Source organism: Gallus gallus, chromosome 9 (assembly GCF_016699485.2).
Source record: "Gallus gallus isolate bGalGal1 chromosome 9, bGalGal1.mat.broiler.GRCg7b, whole genome shotgun sequence".
In the NCBI taxonomy this organism is placed as follows: Eukaryota; Metazoa; Chordata; class Aves; order Galliformes; family Phasianidae; genus Gallus; species Gallus gallus.
In genome coordinates this window covers 20,245,846-20,265,847 of record NC_052540.1, presented here as the reverse complement: position 1 = coordinate 20,265,847, position 20,002 = coordinate 20,245,846, and the positions used below count along the sequence as shown (strand labels likewise).

Below are 20,002 nucleotides of genomic sequence, written 5' to 3'. Positions count from 1 at the left end.
TTGTAAAAACAGTCCAAAGAATGCTTAAATGCCCCTAATGCTGCTGAAAGGAGAATGTAATATAGCCCTCAGGACACGCATATTTTCCTTCCTTTCCAAATTTCTTGTGTCTTTGTGAAGTCTTTATGACAATGTGTTACAATTAGTGTGTTCTCTGACTTTTACCAGAAGCACATTTTCATTAAATTTCATTTCTTTTGGCAAGACATGTCAGTTTCTAGCTACAGTGTCTCTACATTCTTCCTATAAAAGAAGTGTTAAGGGAAATAATGCTTATTCTCCTTGCTTGTATCACAAGGCTACCATTTTTTTCAAGCTGAAAGCAATTGGGAACAAATTATTTACATTTCCTGGGAAGAGTTGCATAATTGATGCATCTTGTACAAAAATGGAAGGTTCTTCTCATAGTGCTTCACTCTTCTCTATGATTGTAGGAGACTGTTTTCAGCTAGAAAACATCTTTATTATCCTTGCAGGCAGTGAATAACAAGACTGTCAATTGAAGCACTTTTTTTTTTGACAGTAAGATAGGGAAAGAATACAGATAAACAAAATCAGAGATATCGGGAAGAAGTTCTGCTTGTACATACCCATCCATAAGTCTCGCTTCTGTCTCTGGTGCCTGTGAAGGCAGATGTCTGAGTTTTAAACAACTGAATTATAAGTGTTACTTAACTGTATTGCTTTGTGTGCTTTCTTGTTCTTTCAGTCTGTTCTTCGCTTATGTAGGGCTAGGTGGTTGTTCACATCTTGTCCCCCAAACAGTAACATCAATGAGAATTATAGTACAGAAGAATATACTGTTACCATTGAAACCAAAGAAAGAAGGGTTAGGTCTTTGAAAGAGATCAGATGTGTGTTAAAGTACAATTGCACTAGAATTCAGTGATGTCTGCATAAGAATAGTTTTACCATGTTCTCCTGTTTGTCTTTGCACATTACTTACATGTACATGTGCTCAACTGTGCGTGTACATATGTGGATAAACATATCTGTAAATACACATATAGAATGGATTGGCTGTGCAGGTGGAGGTCTGTGGTTTGTGCATGCATGTACAGAACTAAGCATATTCAGTATATGAATAAAACAGATGTTCATGGGAGGCAGGAATGTACTGGGAGGAAGGGAGAGAAAGGTGCAAAGTATTTCAGACAAAAGTCAGGCTGTGTACTATGAACAACTTGAGAACTGCTGGCATTGATGATGCCAGACTGAAGAAGTCAGATGTATTATGAGTAATATTCCCATTCCATACTTAAACAGATCATGCCTGTTTATCCTAAATATCCAACATACGATAACTTCATAAAACTAGTTTATTAAAGGAGTGCTTCAGTAACTCCTAAGTATTTCTGTATTACCTGATCTGTGTTTCAGGAAGTTTTTGATACATGAAGTGAAACAATTTTTTCATCTTAATTCGAGTAATTAATTCTCCACAAAAAGCAAATATACAAAAACAACAACAAAAACCATAACTCTTTAGCAATTGGCAGCAGTAACATACATAAGTACAACAATTTATGGAGATTTTATGGCATCTGCAATGAAGGAAATTATGCAGGAGAATACCAGAGGCACTGCCTAAAATGACAAAGCACAAAAGGAAGCTTACAAGACTGCAACAGGAAATTGTTTATCAAAATTAATTTAGAATGATTTTCTTATGATTAAAATTACCTGATGAAACTTGTGTCCAGTAAACTAGGAAGCTCTTAATGAATGTTGTATTCCATTGGGATTTATTAACAATTAACATGTATAAAGGTGAAATGTGAGATTTGCATCAAAGATGTGAATGGAGGCATAGGGAACTGTCCTTGTCAGAGTTTTCATCTCTGGGTGGCTTAATCATATGCATGATACTGTTTTGACAGCTTTAGATATGATGTTTCAATTTGTGAGAATTAGACAGAAATGGCATTTGGACAAGTCAAGGCTGACAGAAAGCTCATTATAATGGATGGCATTTGCCTATCAATTTCAATGAGCTCAAAACATAATTCTTGGTTTGATCTCTTATTAAAAAATCTGGAAGATGCTATTTTTTTTCCTTGTATACACATATAGGTTTGACTCTGCCCTCACTGAATTCAGTGGCAATACTCTTAGGGGCTAAAAGGTTAATCATAAGCTTATGTGTACCTGTGGGTTAGGGATGCACTAACTTTGTTCATTATAAAAAGCTGTATTTTGAGGTCAAAGTGGAAATATACCTTGTCTCAGTGAGAAATAAAATGAGAGAAATCATTACACTTAAACGGATAGGAGTACTGCATGCCACTGACTTCACTTGGGATCTGATTTTGTTTTCTCTTTCTTATAGCCACGGAAAAGTTGCCAAATGCAAGAGAAGGCAAGAAAAGAAAATCTCATCACGTTACTTATACATGGTCTTACTTTAGCATGAGAAAAAGTCAATTTCATCTGTAAATTCTTGACTGATGCTTTATGAGAAAAATTCAAGTCAATATTCTCCCCTAAAACCAAATAAAAATGCCATTCTTCGTTCCATAAGCATCTCTTTCTATGATCCAAAAGCCATAAAATCAATGAAAAAACTCAATCTTTCAGCCAGACGTTGTCGCTGTGGCTTACAAGCTCTTTGTTTTTCCAGAAAAGAGGAACCAAGTTTCAGTAGTGTTGCTTGGTTACAGCCCCTCCAACCCTCTTGGAATTCGTGGCTTCAACACCTTAGAAAAACAGGCATATGTTGTTTTCACTTCAATTATTTATGCAGTTAGTTGTTGATTCCTTTTTGTCCAGTAACCCTGATGAACCATTTCACTAACTCTGCTTCTCCCATCCGAGGCTTTATTTTGCTTTCCTTGGCTTTTCCCTGTAAATGCTCTCCAAGTCCTATCACTGGAAGTGAAACAGTTTACTGGAATCCCTAGTGGGCAGGACAAAAAGAAACTTGTTGCCTAGGTAACCTGATGAAATAATCAGATAGTTTATTCAAGTATGCCTGCTTATGTGCAGGAGCACAGATGAGCATATATATACATTTAATATTATTTTTCCTTTGTAGTACTTCCTATGAGCATCCATTCAGATTATACTAATTAAATTTTCAAAGAAATTCTCTCAAATTGACTCATCTAGCGTGAATACCATGGATTCCTGGACATAGTCAAACCAGGTAAGATCAATATAGAAATTCAACTTTCTACTGTACATGTAATAGCATTAAATGGTTAGATCCAATTTTGCCGGTGGATCAAACTAATGATCTGTTTTCACCAATCAGTATCAAGCTAACACTAAGTAAATTAAGAGATTCATGAGGTTATGTCAAGAAACTGATTTTTAGATGGTGTGGTGCCCCTGCATCAAAAAATGTTATAAGGAAGCAATGTCATGTAAGTGTTCTTTAAAGACCATTAACATAATTTCAGATCAGAAAAAGTAAACAGCTTAAGTGTCTTGGCTTTAAAGCCAGGTGGCTCCTCTGGTCTGACCTTAAGGATGTCAGTCTCTGTGATCATGTATGTGTGCTGACCCCATTGCATAAGCAGAATTTTTGCTGTTGACTACCACAGTACTAGGATTGCATAGTTGGAGCATTTCAGTTAGTTCTGTATGAAAGGGAGTGGGATGATCTTATTGCCTTTCCCTGACACTTTGTCTGTCTGCTGTGTTCAATTAGGCTGTAAACTCTCTCAAGCAAACTCTATTTACTGCCTTCTGTGGTTCCCAGCACAACAAGGCTTCTCGTGGCCTACAGCAGCCATGATATTTTGAGTTGTTTCTGCCATTAATCGGGTCTCAGGAGGGGATAGGTTCTGCACAGTTCATACATATTTCAGCAAAGCACCAGCTGAATCTGTAGGACACACAGATAAGAGTCTGATCAGTCGTGCAGGTGGGAGAGAGACATGGCTGAGGCGGCTGCATGCTGTGTGTTTGCCCCACTCAGCCACTTCAAAAACAAAATTACTGTCAAAATTGGACAAAGCTATGTCTTTCTTGCAGGGATGTGTTTGTGCTGCTGCACTTCTAGGCAGAAGCACGTTGTTATACACAGGTGATAGGGATCTGTAAAACAGTGTTTACGATGGAAATGCTGACACCACGTTACATGTGTCATTCCAATGAAATAGCAAAGATATTTTTCCTATGCTTTATGAGGAATGCATTTACTGTGGAAGTTCTAAATCCCATTAGACTGTGATGTGGACTAATGCCTTTCTTTTCATATAGGGAGGTAAAAATGTTAAGTAAGAAGGCCCCAAATTACTGTCTTGTTTAATTTAAAAATGAAATATTAATTTCTATTCTGAGCAGGTAGAGAGAAGATGGGCTTTCGTGACCCGAGGAAACTCTCAATATCCTGTCCTCTGCCCACCCTATAGTAAACTGTGTACGATCTAAATTTTTAGTGAAACCTGTGTGGAATGATTATTTTGTTAAATTTCAGATAATGAATTGACAGTTAAACATTTGGGAGCTTTGTAATGACAAAAGAGAAGAGGAAAGAGAATTCTGAAGGAAAAGGAGGACAGCAGATACATTTTCTGTGAAGAAATTGCAAGGTGAGAAGACAGCCATAGAAGTCTGTGACTATATGGTATTTTCATTGAATATCCCTGAGCAAAGAAGTTTACTGTGAAGTAAACTTTTTTTTTTTAAAACATTGATCCTAGTCTATTTTTCCTCTCTCCTTGCAGTAGGATGGCTAGGAGCTCGAGTGAGGAAAAAGCTATGTCTGCAGTGTGGGAAATGCACTTGCAGATCAATAGGGCATGATGGACTGCTCTGTTATAACCTTATACAGCAAAGCACTGAAACTTGGTTCCCGTAACCACTGTCAGAGTCAAAAAGCCATCAGTAAACTTCAGCAGGGACTAGTCAATGTCCATAACAATACTGAGCTGCTGCTGTTCTATCAGTGGCATGCTGCCAGCATCTCCTCTCCGTCTGAGGGAGACAAAGGAACATTATATCAAATGCATTTTAAAGTGAATAGCTGCACTCGACTTATTCAAAGGGCATGTAGCTTTCAAGTTTAAATGAAAATTTAATATAAAAATAAACCCAAAACTGATCTGCAAGTTTCCCCAAGGAGAAGTGTTTAGTTTTCATTCTCAGATGCAGACTCAAAGAAGGTAGCATGGAAGATTGTGTATATAAAGGCTGAGCGTGTTCAAGTGGTGCGAAGTCATTCACCAGAGAGGAGAGATGCTCATAAAGATCTTTAATGAATGTCACATATACTGTGAGACTCTCTGGGTCTCTTTTGTTTTCATCCAAAGTTCTGGCATTATTTAACAAACTGTTCAGCAGCCATTAGTGAAGGAGGGGACTATTTACACAGAGGCAAGCTAATAGGTAAAAATGTGCAAGTAACTTGGAAAAGTGAAGTTGTGGAGTGAGCACCCCTGAGATTCATCTGGCTGATGTTGTGACTGGGGTCCCCTGCCTGCCTTCAGCTGCCTTCTGGAAAGGCAGACAGCTCAGTGACAGCCACGAGATCAGCACAGGAATTTGTTTGGTGTGCTTAAGAGATCAGTAACAACCTCTCCTAACGTGACTGCGTTGCGAGGTGACAGTGTTTCCCTGGAGACACTGAATCCATACGGCCCCAGCTCAGACCCTGGCAGGTCACCTGTCCTTGGAGGGTACTGAACTACTACCCTGTGCAGGGGAAAAGATGGGAAGAGAAACGCTGTCAGTGCACAAATAGCCTTATGCGAGATGCGAGGACTTTATGCAGCAGCAAGCCATGTCGGAAAGGTAGGAGGGTGAAAGAAGAGAAGTGAGTGCAGCCATTGCGCAGCTGCCTTGACATGCTTTGACAAGAAAGATAGTGTTACAGGATTGAGTGTCTTTTTTAAAATGTACCAACCTGTATTGCTGGTGGAGATTATTGTGCAGTGAAAACAGGAAAAAATGGTTTGTTCTTTTTTTCTTGGTTTCATTGTATGATTACTGAAAGGCAAAAGGTGTCTCAACAAAAAGGTGTGATTTGTTATAAAAATGTACAAAAAGCATGTTGGGATGTGGCATCTGTATGGCCGCAAGTTAGATCCATGATGAGCTGCATGGAATGTTAGTTAATTTACTAGGTATGTACAATTATGTGGATAAAGACTAATTATGTTGTGTCTTTTTAGGGGGCAGTTTTATGATGTGTAAAGCACGATAATTGATGGTACAGTTAGCAGCGTTGTAACCATAACTCGCAGGTGTTTTTGTCACTAAATTATGCTCAAACTGCTTCAAAGTGTAGAATAATGTCTTATAATGCCTATAAAAATAATTGAAGGGCAATAGAGCATGAAAACACAATGTCCAAGTCCTATGCAATTCTAAATTCAAAGGTTTCTTTTAATAAACCTTTGCATACAAGCAACACCTGCTACATGGCAGTAAACTGTCCGCATTTTGAACAAGGCACAGCCTGAATTTTGAGTTTCTTGGCTTTTAAATGCCTATACAAATTGCATTTGTAAGTTAACCCTGCAATTCATTTCTGTTGATCAGCTTTGGCATGTGCAATTGACTGAGACAACATAAATAATTGGGTGTTTGTATTGTGCAGGCAATGAGATACGTGTGCCAGTGGTTGGGCAGATCCATCACCAGCTCTCTCAGTGCCTCTGCAAAATCAGTGGCTCTTACCCAAATATAAGAATTCTTCACTTTCTGAGGACTTATCACCTTTTCCTTACTTCCTTTTTCTGAAAGAGTATCTTAGAATCCAGCAGATTTCAGTCCTTCACAGTGATCCATGTTTTTCACTTCCACAATAGTAGAATGAAAAGGCCTTGGAGCGCTTTGCTGTTGCATAACAATCTGAGCAGACTTCTGCTGAGTGCTCTGCACAGGAGCACAACACCTTTCCATCGCATGTCCTGTGACTGAGCTAGACATCAAACTGTAATCATCACCTAATGCGTTCCTACTCTGGATGTCTGCAGGAACAACGCTAACAGCCCTATTTCTTGCTCTCAAATCTTGCAGACCCAGCATATCAAGAGCATTGATGATTTACGTAGAAAGTAGTCATTGTTTGGTGGAAAGCAAAGCCTCCTTGGGGCTCCTGAGTCCTGAAAAGTGGCTGGGGGTAGCACTATTGGAAGCTAGACCAGATCCCAAAACTGCTCCAATCACCAGGACAGAAGCCTTCCAAATCCCAGTTGCAAGAGTTTCCTCATAGCTTACCTCATCCACTGCTCATCCATCTTAATCCATCTACTTCTCACCCACTGAGCTTTCCAGTTGCTGTTTTCCATGAGGCAAAGCTGAACATGTGCTGGAGTGTCTAGAATGTTTCTATATCAAGCTGCCAACTATATCAGGAGAAAAGTCTTTTGACTGACAGTCCTTTCTTAAAGACCAAATACCTAAAATAACATGCAGGAGGGATCGTTTTCACTCAGAATATCTTTCACCAGTGTATCTTCAGAAGTAGCACAGCTATATCTCATCAGAGTATTCTGTGGGCTTTTAGGATGTTCAACATTTAAAGTCAACTGCATTAGAAAATTCACAGCATTTTGTTGCCTATGAAAAAATTGCTAAAACTTTGGTGAGGCTGAAGTACACCCATTTCACTGACACGACTGATACTGACATCTTGATAAGTGGGACTTTCATTAGTTAAGACTTTTCCCATTAGTTTTTGAAGTTTAGTTTTTAAGTTTCATCTCCAGTCGTCTTTTATGGGATTCTTAAAATATAGCTAAGTATCTCTGCTTAAAAGACATCATTGATGCCTCCCCATAAACCCCAAGAAGAAAGAGAATGGAGGAAGGTTATTGCCACTGAGGGTTTCCATTACTGAAATTAATTCCTCTCTCATAAGAATTTAGATCTATGATTTATGATAACCACCAATTTCTCACTGCAGGCAAACTGAGAGGAAATGACTCAGCCTGGACAGACATCATGAATCTCATTTTTTCCCCTAATGCTTGACATAATCTGGTGCGCTGCTCCCAGAGGTGTCATTGGAGATTCATATCCAGCCAAAGGGCCTCACAATCAAGGCAGAAAATTTTGTTACTTTCATGTATTGTGTGATCTGTAATTGTTTGGAATTGCATCCTGCCTCATTCATTGCAGTTTCTTTTACATCAACTGTACAGCAAAATGGTCAGGAAAACAAAGTGAGAGAGTGAAAAGCAATGTTGCACTTGCTCCTTCCAAAAGATCCTCTGACATAATGTTAGGGTCCAGCTGGTGCTTATTAAACTCAGACAGTTTTGAGATGAAAAATACTTCCTTCTGCCACTCGTTCCAATAAAAATCTCACTGCCCACCTGACTTGAGAAGTGTTATCTATCACATATTGATTCTGGAATGTTATGTTTTATTTTCTATCACTGACACAGAATTTGGTGAGTGGGCTTCTGCCAAAATATCAGAATAGAAATCATCCAACTAAGATATGTTCGCCCACATTCCAAGGGACCAGCAGTGCCTGCTCATGTCTCAACAGAGGAGGCAGTGTCTCGGTGAGAGAAAGGTTTTGGGAAGTCTTGTGATTCTCAACAGTTACTTGAGTGCATCCTAACTTTTTTTCCCCCAAAAGCTTTGAAGAACAACAGAACTTTTCATTGAATAAAGAAGTATTTTTCTATTTTTCTCTGATATAACTTCACTGAATGCACAGGGAAATGGAAGCAAAACAAATACCAAGAGAGCACTACGCAAGAGCTCCCTGTGCATTTTTTTAATGTATTTTTTATAAATTGTAATTTTGTACGTTGTAAATCCTCTATTCACAGGGTTGCTGTGTGTGTGAATGCCTGCTGACTTGCAGCAGCACACCCATATGGAAGTAGTCTGGCTGAGAATGATCTCTAAAAATGCCCAAGTATATAGCTGTTCTTTTCAGAAATGCTGAGCATGCTCTGCTTCTTCTCAGTCCCCTGTGCTTTATTGTGGCTGTCCTGATTGCATTAAACAAAAAAAACAACAATGCAGCAAAACCATAAAACAAGAAAGGAGGAATAATTCCTTACGTCAGTACTGTGCTCTGCAGTCAGCATGCACTTCCAGGCAAGAAGTAATGTTTGGTTTTGATAATGTTGCAAAAAGGCAAAAGTCTTAGGAGGTCAACACGGTAAGTAGCTGCATGATTATTTTTCAATGAGCCTGTAATCTGAAGTTTTAACCAGCATGCTGTTTAGCCTGTCTTTTACACTCGATATGAAACTGTCATTGCCATCCTCACTAGACCATTTTAAAGCTGCGTTTTTATTCTCCATTTCTGCTCCTGACTATAATTGTTTTAATGATGCTTTCTGACAACTGATGCTTTCAGACAAGCTCTCACTGAGCTGGTACAGTAAAAGTCAAATTGTAGTGCTGTATGCACACACTTACTAAGTGAAAATTATTTTTCTCAAGCATTCCATAGTAAATTTCTAAATTGTAGCTGTCAGTCTGCAAATTATTAAATATCTCTGAAACACAATTGCAGAAATTGCACCATTTGGAGTATTTAAAATATACTTTTTGAAGTGTTCTTGGGCATAAACTGGCAAAGCCTACACACACAACCTCAAGATACTAAACAAAGTTTTGCTCTTCTTTGGACCTTTGATGTTCTACTGAAGCTTACTTAAAGGATTAAAAGAAACATGCAGCACAGGAGTTATCTTGTCCTGCAACCCAGATCCACAAACGCAGGGCTATGCAGGAGAAAACGGGACATATTGTGATCTTGAGGGTTAATGTTTTTTAACTAACTGCTTCTCTTAGGTAAGTAGATGGTATTTGGGTGACAAGTTTCCTCCAGGTACCGGAGGGAAGTGCTGTACCTGTGGTTTGATCAGGATCACGAGGCTGTCGTCTGGTGTGACTTCCTACCCCTCACTGCTCCGTATTTTCTATTATTATCAAATAGTTTGCATTTCTCTGAACAGAACCTGTTACTGGTTTAACATTTCCTCTCTAGTTCTTCAGGTCTGACTACGAGCAATCAAAAATTCTGTACATCCTATTCAACCTGCTGCTCCATCCTCAGTGATGTACACACTGTTCCACCAGTTTTATCACCAAGCAGAGGATTCATCAGGCAGAGCTGTGACTCAGGGTTATCTTCCCCAGTAAGTGTTTGCCTTACCAGCCTTGATTGCAAGACTATAGATGAGAGACACTGACACAGAGTAACTAAGGCTAACTAACTCTTCTTCACCTTTGAACCTGTTATGTTTTGCTCCCCTTTATCTCCCAAAGCTGGATCAGGTCACAAGACTATATGCTACTGTGTCAGCAGTGTCAGGGACTTAATGGCCCAGGAAGCATTTGAGCACTGTGCACGGAACTGAGTGCAATGGCCATGTATGTGATAAGTCTCGAGGAGGCTGTATGTGTTTGCTATAAAATGTCATAGCTGGTACTGCTCTGAAAGGTAACAGATACTCTGTGAGCAATTTTTGAAGCAGTGCGTATAATTGTGAATCCAGAAAGGGTGGTGGTAAACTACACCTAAAACGCAAATCCCTGCAGCACTACCAGGTGCCGGATGTGTGTTTAGCTTAGCTGTAACCAGAGGGAAAATACCCTGAAATGTTTTGGTGGAAAGGCTAAATGGGCAGAAATCTCATGTTCTCAAATGCTGCGGCAGGTTTTCTGTGTTTAGATTGAATGCACCATTTACATTCAGGAAATTTTGTACGTAAGATGGTCTATAAATATGATTTCACACTTATGCATACAGAAATTCATGCCACTGTATCCTCTCTACCATGTGTCCTTTTGCTGTTAACCAGGTGGTATTAAGGCAGAAGACAGTGAAACCACGTGTGAATATTTTTTGCTTCTGTAGTAAGGCCAGAAATATAAGACAATACAGTGCCAAGAACTGGAAAACATTCTTTTACTTCGTTTTGCTTTTTTTAAGCTTCCTTCTGATCCCTTCAAGTATCTCAGCTGGTATGACGTAGAGGAACATGATGTTCTAGGAAATCAGCTTCATTGTCCCCGAGTGAGAGAAGGTAAAGAGCAAAAAAGACATGCTTGGGTTGAAGCCTCATCTCTATTCTATCAGCGTGCTGATAAATGTTAGAGATGAAATTGTGGGGTTTACTACTCTTTTTAAAGAGAGACAGGATCTCAGCCCATGCTGTACATCTTTGCTCTTTTTAATTGCTAAGAAAATAACCTTTGTATCTTTGAAGACAGGAAAGAAAAGTCAAAACTCTTGATTTAAATTTTTTTAGCATTGCATTGTTTATTATTACCTCTTATAGAAGCTCGTTAACATTTAAATACTGTTCAGAATACTAAAAGCATATGCCAGGCAAGAAACCAAGAGTGAAATTCGGTCCTGCAAACAGTGACACACCTTTGATTCTAAGGCTGAATTGGCCCAATTACAATCTAAAGGTACAATCAAGAATGAGGAATGAAAGGTGAATTTTAAAACCCAGTGTTTGCATGTTCAGGGCTCAACAATGGGAAAACATTCCACACTGTCAGTTTTAAACGTATGTATAAGCTGTAAGCATTTTGATAGACCTACTGAATTTTTGTCTTCAGTAACACAAATAAGTTTTCAGTAAGGCTATAAAGTCTATTTGTAGATGTTGTCAATGACTGGCACGCTGGAAACATAATCCTTTCTCAGTACAATTAAGGTACAAGTTCAGCTCTGTTATGTAATCTCTCTTGAAACATGCAAACAAATACAAAGAATGTTTTCGAACTCAGATGCCTGTCCTGTACACAACCTTTTAGAAAAAGCTTTTATTCTAAGCTCCAGAATAAATGTCAGTTACTAACCACATACTAGATCATCATGACCTTACATTGGTTGCTGAGTAATGGGCCCAGAAACGGCAGAACATCTTCACATTCATTTTCTTCATGGAAGCCTGAAAACCTACGCACCTATAACACTAGATATATTCCTACATTTCAGGTATAATTCCCAGACATATATGTAATCTTTCAGCAAGAAATTAAATGCCAGTTCCATATCACATCTACTGTTGTAAATCTTTTCTTTCTGAGCAGGGCCTTCTGAAGAAGAGCTATTTTTCAGAGGAGAAGAACATACCTTGAAAAAAAGAAAACAAGTAACCGACACAGAGAAGTGGCAAAAGAAACTGCAAGAGAACTGGGAAAACTGTGCTGTAAAACTTTCTCATTAATTCTTTGCACTATGGTAGTAAATAAGCCAAAGAAGTGATGCACAGCTGCTCCTTGCAGTTAGTCAGTTTAAAGCTCAGGTTGGCACCATAGCACTTTAAACCAGAATGTTTTCACAAACTGGAAGAAACACTGGAGTACACTGTAGGTTGGGTTTTTGAACCAGATAAAAGAGTAAACTCTACTCTGGTGATAAAGATCTGTGTTCAGGCATATAACGGCAAGTTAAATCCTTTGCCTTCATAGGGCCTTCACCAAAAAATTGATGAGTGAACGCCTAAAGAACAGAGTGGTTCCATTTCAGCTCAGCCACTCTATCCTCACAACAGTCTGAGCAGTTATTTTGTCTGGAGGTACTACGTTATTGCTGGCTCTCATCAGCAATAAGTTATAGCCTCTCTGAGTTCAAGGAGGAAGTCATGTAGAAACTTACTTACCTTATGCAGTTTTCTGGTTCTCGCCTCTCCCTGTGCACAAACACATGATGGAGAATACCAGTGTTTGGCTGATGCAGGGCATCATTTTCTAGATGAGATTATAAGTTGAATGTATAAGCCATGATCACATAGTTGTGTACACACACATCCCCAGTCACAGAGAAAAGAGGCACCTGGAAGAAAGGTTCACACGACTAAGGGGGGATGGGGGAAGGTCAGGCATAAAATACTACGTGGGAGAAAATACAAAAATAACAAGGGAAAGAAAGTAAAAGATTATGGAAGAGACTGTGGTAGAGTGGGTGGAGGAAGTGGACTAGTGGAAAACATGACTACAGACAGAGATGGAGACTGCTATCTGATTGCCAAAGCTCCTGCCCTTTCCTCTGTACCACTTCAGGTGACTCTTACTTTCATAATATTATGCAGTGCAGTGCTATGATTCAAAAGGAAATTTGGCACCACCATTTGTTTTTAATTGGTGGAAGAGCAGCATGATAAAATAGATTGACCTTTTAAGTAATTCTGAAATTTAGAAGATTTAATATAGCTACTAGAATGCCAAGAAAAAGTAAGTCATTTCTATTATTTTTCCATCTCTAGGAGCTGAACCTCTCATTTCAGGACCTGGGTGATCTTTACCAGGTAGAAAACTTCAGAAGGATTCTCCAAAGATTGATACGGGTGGAAAAACTTTGGTTGGTGGACAATTCTTTGACAGACCTAAGTGCCATACGGTTGCCAAGGTAGACAAGATGTCCTGCTCATGTTTCTTTTTTATTATAGGGAGATTATTATACAGGAAAACCATCACTGTAATTCTATTCTGAGTTCATGCTATACTGAAATTGAAAATACTCAGTCAAAGGTGATTTCTGCTTTATTCCTGGTGGATAATGAATTCATGAGTCTTACTAAGTTCAGTGATTTTTTTGCTAAAAGAGAATTTGTTAAACAGTGAAAGAATGTGTGTGAAGATACAGTGAGAGGCCAGATGTTACCATTACCACTATTTTACTATGCATCCACTGCTACTCTGATGTCTTGTGCCTAAGAATACTGAAGGTTATAACACGGAGAACAGGAATAATTATGTATCTTTTATAAAATATAACGAAATCTGAGAGTGTGAAGTATGGGGATGTGATCTTGGTTAGCAAAAATAACACAAGTATAAAACAAGTGTGAAAACAGGTCCTTCAGAATGAAATTATTGTATCTCTTACTGGAAACTCTAAGATGCCATGATTTCAGGTAGGTGTACTGTTATGGATGTGATCAGTGATGTCATATGCTTTGTACTTTACAGATGCAGAGAACTAAATGTCAATAAAAACTACTTTACATCCTTCAGACAGCTGCCAAAGTTACCTCAGATTCAGCACCTGTCACTGGCTGAAAATAATATTATGACACTGAGTGGCATATCAGACTTGAGACATACTCCACTTGAATCCCTTATACTCAAGAGGAATCCCTGTGAGTTTCAAGAAAGCTACAGGCAACAGTAAGTCTTACTATCTCATGCACACTTAGACGTTCACACCCTTGTTTCATTCTTCCCAACTGATTTTGATTTCAAAACCCTGTTGCTAAAAAAAGAAATTACACTTAGGTCAGAAAGGGTAATGAAGTGTGTTCTTTATGAACTCCAGAAATATACAGAGTTGGGCATTTTCCCCAACAACACACATTGAATCTAGTCAGCCATCTACAACAGACATGGATGATATTTTTGAGATAAACATGTAAACATGTCCAAGAAGTCCTCTCTTCCTAGGAAGGGAATATCTTTAATGAAAGCTTTTCTGAATTTCCAGTAGGCTTTGTACTTCGGTCTTGTAGATATTCCTTTGCTAAGGTGATGGTAATGCTTGTGCTTTTAAGGATAGATAGGCAGATATCAAAGTGCAAGTTAAAAGTTACATTTAAAATAATGAATTTCACATTTTATTTACATATCAAAAGATCCAGGGGAAGAAAAACTGAAAGGTACTTTTTAATAATTACTATCTCCATGCCCACAATCCTACCAGTATTTACTTCAATTCAGTGTACATGATTCTGGCACTGCTTTCACTGACAGTGTTGGAAGACAGAGAGAATAATTTTCAAGCACTGATAAAGCCCTGACATGTATATCTAGGTTGAGCCCTGAAATCCATGCTCACCAGAGAAGATACAGATCGAATGGCACAGCATGTGGGTTAAGGCCCTGTGTAGCGCTTTCAGGGGGGCTATGACTCTTCTTCTAAGGAAAAAATAGGGTGGTCTTAATGACCAAGATCAGTGATACTGATATGCTACTTGAAAGGAACAGTGTAACGGGAGATACAGCCATTCATTTCTCTTTGGCACTGTGCCCACAGAAATGCAGAAATCTTTGCAGAGAGCCCAGTTTCTCTATCACAGGAGGATGAAAGTCGAACTGTGCATCTTGCAGTGTGAATCCTTGATTTTCAGCAGTCCAGGAATTTCAGTCTAGGCTAGCACTGTGTGCTCTCTTTTACATCAGACAGCTGGTTTGGTTCTATTGCATTCAAAATGTAGATTCCTGGGGTGCTTTCCAGAGTTTGATGATAGAAAAATTAGACAGCAGAATGAAAACCGATTTTTTTAAAATTAGTTCTTTTCCAGATAAATTCAGCAACAAATACCAAATCAAGGTTTCTATCAACACAAACATCTGAATATCATTAAATCCCCTGATACTTTTTCATCGGTGCTTACTTTATTCTCAAGTATATTTATCTCAATTTCTATTATTCTTTCATCTCCTTTTCAGTGTATTCTCCAGTTTGCCAAATTTGAAAATACTGGATGGTGTCCCAAAACTGCCAGAGGACTGTTCACCCCCAGATACCAGTTTTTTTCCCAGAATGTGCACTGTGCTCTAGTACTGTATTTGTGTGCGATCACAGCTGTGCTAGAATCACCTTACTTTAAAGAATCAATAAATTCTGTACATGGAAATTACTATTTTTTTGGCATTGAATCAGAAATACAATTTTTTGAGTGTGTTCTTGATACCACAGTCATCAAGTAAGTATTGATAACTGGAATATAAATAAGACATGATACGTATGCTGAATGTCATGGGTTTCACGTATTTAAAATATTGGCTGACTTTCTGGTCTAGGAACTCTGTGTAAAAAACAACCCACAGTTATTGACTTGCACTGCATTCACCTAACACATGCCCAACTCCAGACCACACGTTCATTCTGGGAAACGATGCAGGGATCAATGTCCACGTTGCTAAGAGAAAACACTGAACAGAGGGGAACCACTGACAAAGTAGAGCACAAAAGAGGAAAGAAGTCTGTCAGCTGGTTGCTGGTGTTGTGTAGCAATGTCTTACTGTTTAGTAAAGGTTCCTCTACCCAAAGCTACAATGAGGGAATAGAGCTGTGGGAGTATAAAAGGGATTTGTCAGGGCTCCCCAGGATATCTGAATGCAATTATATGTGAGAGGTGCCTGTCCTTGTCTTTGATTCATTTCCTGCTCAATTTTAGCTCTTCTTCCAGGCAGCTCATGCTGGCGCACAAATAGCTATACCCTTAATGACTCAGGAAGAGAATGACAGAGTCCTGGAAAATGAAGACAATTAACAGAATTGCCTAATTCCAGAGACAGTCAATAAATTCTCTTCTGTGTATTGGGCACAGTTTGGTTCAATTACAGAGCGAGGAATAATGAGCGCTCAGCCTTGCACGCTCTGAGTGCACAGGAAGGCTGCAGCTCAGGCTCTGTTGGACTGGGACAAGAGGAACAGCCTGAGAAGGTATGGCTTTCCCACAGCCGAGTGGTCCAGCTAGTCAATCCCAGCATTGCACGACCTAAGATCACACGATTCTGCTTGTGTAATAGTGTCTAACTCAATGTATGTCCTAATTTGTGCAAGGAGAAAGGCTGCTGCAAAGAGGTATCAGGATGAGGGCTCATCTTGATACAGTTTGACAAGCTTTCACAGATCCAGAGAAGAGACATGGTATCCACAGAAACAAGAAGGCATCCAGAGCTTTGAGACAGGCAAAGTAAAGCGGTGTGTGCTATGCAAATGGGTTTGGAAGAGTGTCTTTCCCACAGAGAAGAAAAGAGCAGAAAAGTTGAAAACTTTCTGAGGAGTTAGGCTGGTACGCTGCCTCCAGTCTAGAGATTAACCCAAAAATAGGATAATACAGTAACCAGCATAAAGCCCAACTGCTGTATTTGGAAAGTGTGAAAACAGGATCTTCTCAGCTGAGGAGGAATGTGAGAAAGCGCCACCTCCAAAAGTTGGTAGGCCTGGGAGAGCCGCTGCTCATGCCTTACACCTGTAATCAGGGATGTGTTGGTTGTCTTCGTGGAACTCTCTCAGAGATTTGCTCTCATGACCTGAGCCGTGGGTCGGCCACAGGCAAAGGAACAGACACTGATCTATGATTTCCCAGTGGGGAGATGGTTCCTCTCTCACCATTTTTCCTGTCATTATTTGAGTTGTTCGGGCTTTGCAGTCCCCGAGGATCACAAGATAATATCCGGGCAGTCTTGCTGATCTTATTTAAAGTGCATCCAGGAACAAGAAAGCACTGCTAATGTTTGAGTCACTTTGCTGCAATGAGATTTAAATGAGATGTTCACTATCAGCCGTATCACATGGGAAGCTGGGGAGAAAGAGCAATTACGTTCCAGCTGTTTGGCTGGACAAAAGCCACGAGGCAGAGGAAGCACACTGGACACATTTCAACATCTCCAGTCAGCTGGAAACCCAAGCAGCAGGAACCTTTTGAAACTGGCCAAACCACGGATAAATTAATACACATTTTAGGCTCTAAATTAGATTATTACTATCTAGCTTTCTTTTTCTGCCAAACTGACACTCAGCTCGGCTTTGACATTCCTTAAGGGGAAGTTCTAAGCCTGCCCCATATCTGTATCCCAGGCCCAGCACTGCTGAGGACACAGCTCGCTCGCCATAGGTCAATACTTGGCTTGGAAGGATTTGCTGCATCTGCAATGAGAAGAGGAGATTGTTTCATTATTCTCTTATCTCAAAAGATGGGCTTTTGTTTTAGAGCATGTTGGAGTCATGAAAAATACCTGATCAAGCCTGAGAAAAGATGAGCCAGCTGCAAATTGAGTTCTCCTCCCTTGTTTTCTACAGTTATGTTATGGAGTGGTCTAATCTAAACCTAACCTATGATTCTGAGAAAACCTGGCAGTAATGGTACAAAAGTAGAGCTCTTATTTTGCTTGAGCTTTTCAGATCTCATTTACTGTGATTACACTCTGAAATCTAGAATAATAGCTACCACCTGGGAACCTGGTATTGAAGTACCACAAAATCAGCTGTGATCAGCTATTTCTGATTAGCCCCAAAGCTTCAAAACTGACTTTTCATGAAAATTTAGCAGTGTCCCCAGAATTTTGCCTAGCATTTAGCAGAAATGCTTTCTGTGACTTCAGAGCTGCAGGAGCGCAGGTTTATTTGGCGTGGAAGGAGGGGGGGGGGGAAGTGCTCACAAACCAGGGAGCAGGTTACCAGAAGGAGCATGGTGAGGCTGCTCACTTCTGGGAAGCAGAACACCTCCCCGTTTCCCTTGAGGACCTCTTTCTGAAGATCAGTCTACGTTCATTTGTGTCACCATTTCCTTCCTGATGGATTAAAATCAAATGCCTTCTCCTCTGTGTGACGCAGTTTTCAATCACTGCCATTTAAATTTTGCTGCTCAGTAAAGAACCTTCATCATTTTTGATGGTTTCCTGGCTATCAGCATTCCAACTAAAAATGAACTTGGTGAATATACAGACTGATGTTTTAATCTGTCTGGATACATGCTTGAGACACACAGAGGAACATCAATAGGAAGCACGGGTGGAAAAAAGCTATTAAGATGTCTCTGAGCATTCATTTTTCATTTGTAATCTATAATCCAAGATAAATTTGCTTTGGAATGGCCAGGTACCATGTTGCGTTATGTACCTGGGCGCACTGAAGATAAGGAAAGGAAGCCACTGACAACATATGCTTTGGATAAAAGTAGCCATAAAAGTAAATGTAACAACTATACCAGGGATGAGACAAGTACGGGTAGTAACAAATCGAGAATGACCAGAAATGACTCTATGTACAGTCTGTTTCATTTGTGATGCATTACTACACTTACTCTTCTCAACCTGAGCACTGAGCCAGTTCAAGGATGTTTCTGTTGAGATGAACTGACGATGAAGTCAGACATTTCTCTGATGCAACTTTAATTTTCTGTGCTAAACGTACAAAGCTCCATCTTTCTGAACACAAGGGAAGCCAAATAGGAGACTGCATCTGCCCTGGGGGCTCCAAGCCCTTTTTCACCCCGTACTCAGCTCTCAGCATTACACATCTTTGAGCTTCATTCCCCGGGGACTTATCCTTCATCTTTTTCTGTGTTAGCTCAGTGTGGCAGCAAAAACCTTCATCATGTTGGTCTGATGTTTCCCTTGAGCATGATACGCCAGCCCAGGATGCCTTCTGTTGTTCAGGATGCTGTGAGCTTTTTGTTACATCTCAATCCCAGCTGTTTGTCTCCTCCACCATATTCCCGGTTCCACCTTAGTTACACCACTGTGCTTGGTGTGTTTGGTATGGTGAAGCCAAAGCAAGATTGTCGGTGGAGCAAGAAGTTCTGTGGATTTAAATGCATCAGTAAAAGAATTTAAATACAACAGGCTTCCATCCTGTGTGAGCTGTCCCTCATTACTCTTTCAGAGTTTTTTTGAGGGCAGGTGGCTAATTCAGGGCACAAGATTATTAAAGAGTGAGTGCAACGTGAAGGACATGTAACATCAACAGTAGCTATAGGCAGGTTAAGGAGCTCAGACCTGCTGCACTTCACTCAGCTTAATGTTTTACCATTGATTCTAGCTTGAAGTATTGGCATTCTGTTCTCCTCTGCTGGTTTGGGTTTGTTTGGTTTTTTTTTTAGTGTCTTTGTTTAAACACTACAACAGATACAACCCCAAAAGCACAGCTTAAGTTCAGAAAGTATACACCTATGCCTGCATAGAAATTGGAATATAGCATCAATTTAATTACAGAGAGAAGTAGTCAAAGTGATTATCTGTGCTGCACGGAAATGTTCAAAGTAGCAGAGTGCCTAATTATTATGATGGTGATGGGTTGATGGTTGGACTTGATGATCTTAGACATCTTTTCCAACCTCTGTAATTCTATGAGTATATTTGTCAGCTTGAACGTACTGGAATAATTCTGAGACAAATTTCTCTCCTGATACAGTCCTGTTTATTGTAGTTGGATGTATTTATCACACAGACATCTGCCTGTTATTTAAAAGGCCACAGCTGAGCCCACCCTAAACCTGCCTTTAAATTCTAGGTCTTCACATTCCTATTGAAGAATAATGTTTGAGTGCTGGAGGGGTTCAGGTGCTGGCTGCAGGATAATTTCAGCACAACACAGGTGAGCTCATCA

At 39.7% G+C, this 20,002-nt stretch overlaps 1 protein-coding gene across 4 annotated transcripts; it reads left to right on the top strand.

The window, feature by feature from the left end:
* The first annotated feature begins 5,579 nt into the window (after positions 1-5,579).
* Positions 5,580-15,521, top strand: LOC425001. 4 transcript variants are annotated; one of them, XM_025153609.3, is made up of 7 exons: positions 5,580-5,739; positions 9,914-10,064; positions 10,862-10,955; positions 11,977-12,095; positions 13,152-13,294; positions 13,903-14,055; positions 15,334-15,521. In XM_025153609.3, the coding sequence occupies exons 1-7, from the start codon at positions 5,714-5,716 to the stop codon at positions 15,443-15,445; spliced, it is 798 nt and encodes a 265-aa protein (XP_025009377.2). In that variant the 5' UTR covers positions 5,580-5,713; the 3' UTR covers positions 15,446-15,521. The 4 variants fall into 4 exon arrangements, with proteins under 4 accessions (XP_025009377.2, XP_015147241.3, XP_046754759.1 ...); XM_015291755.4 differs by having other exon boundaries at positions 13,858-14,055; XM_046898803.1 differs by lacking the exon at positions 5,580-5,739 and adding an exon at positions 8,992-9,076.
* The last annotated feature ends 4,481 nt before the right edge of the window (positions 15,522-20,002 follow it).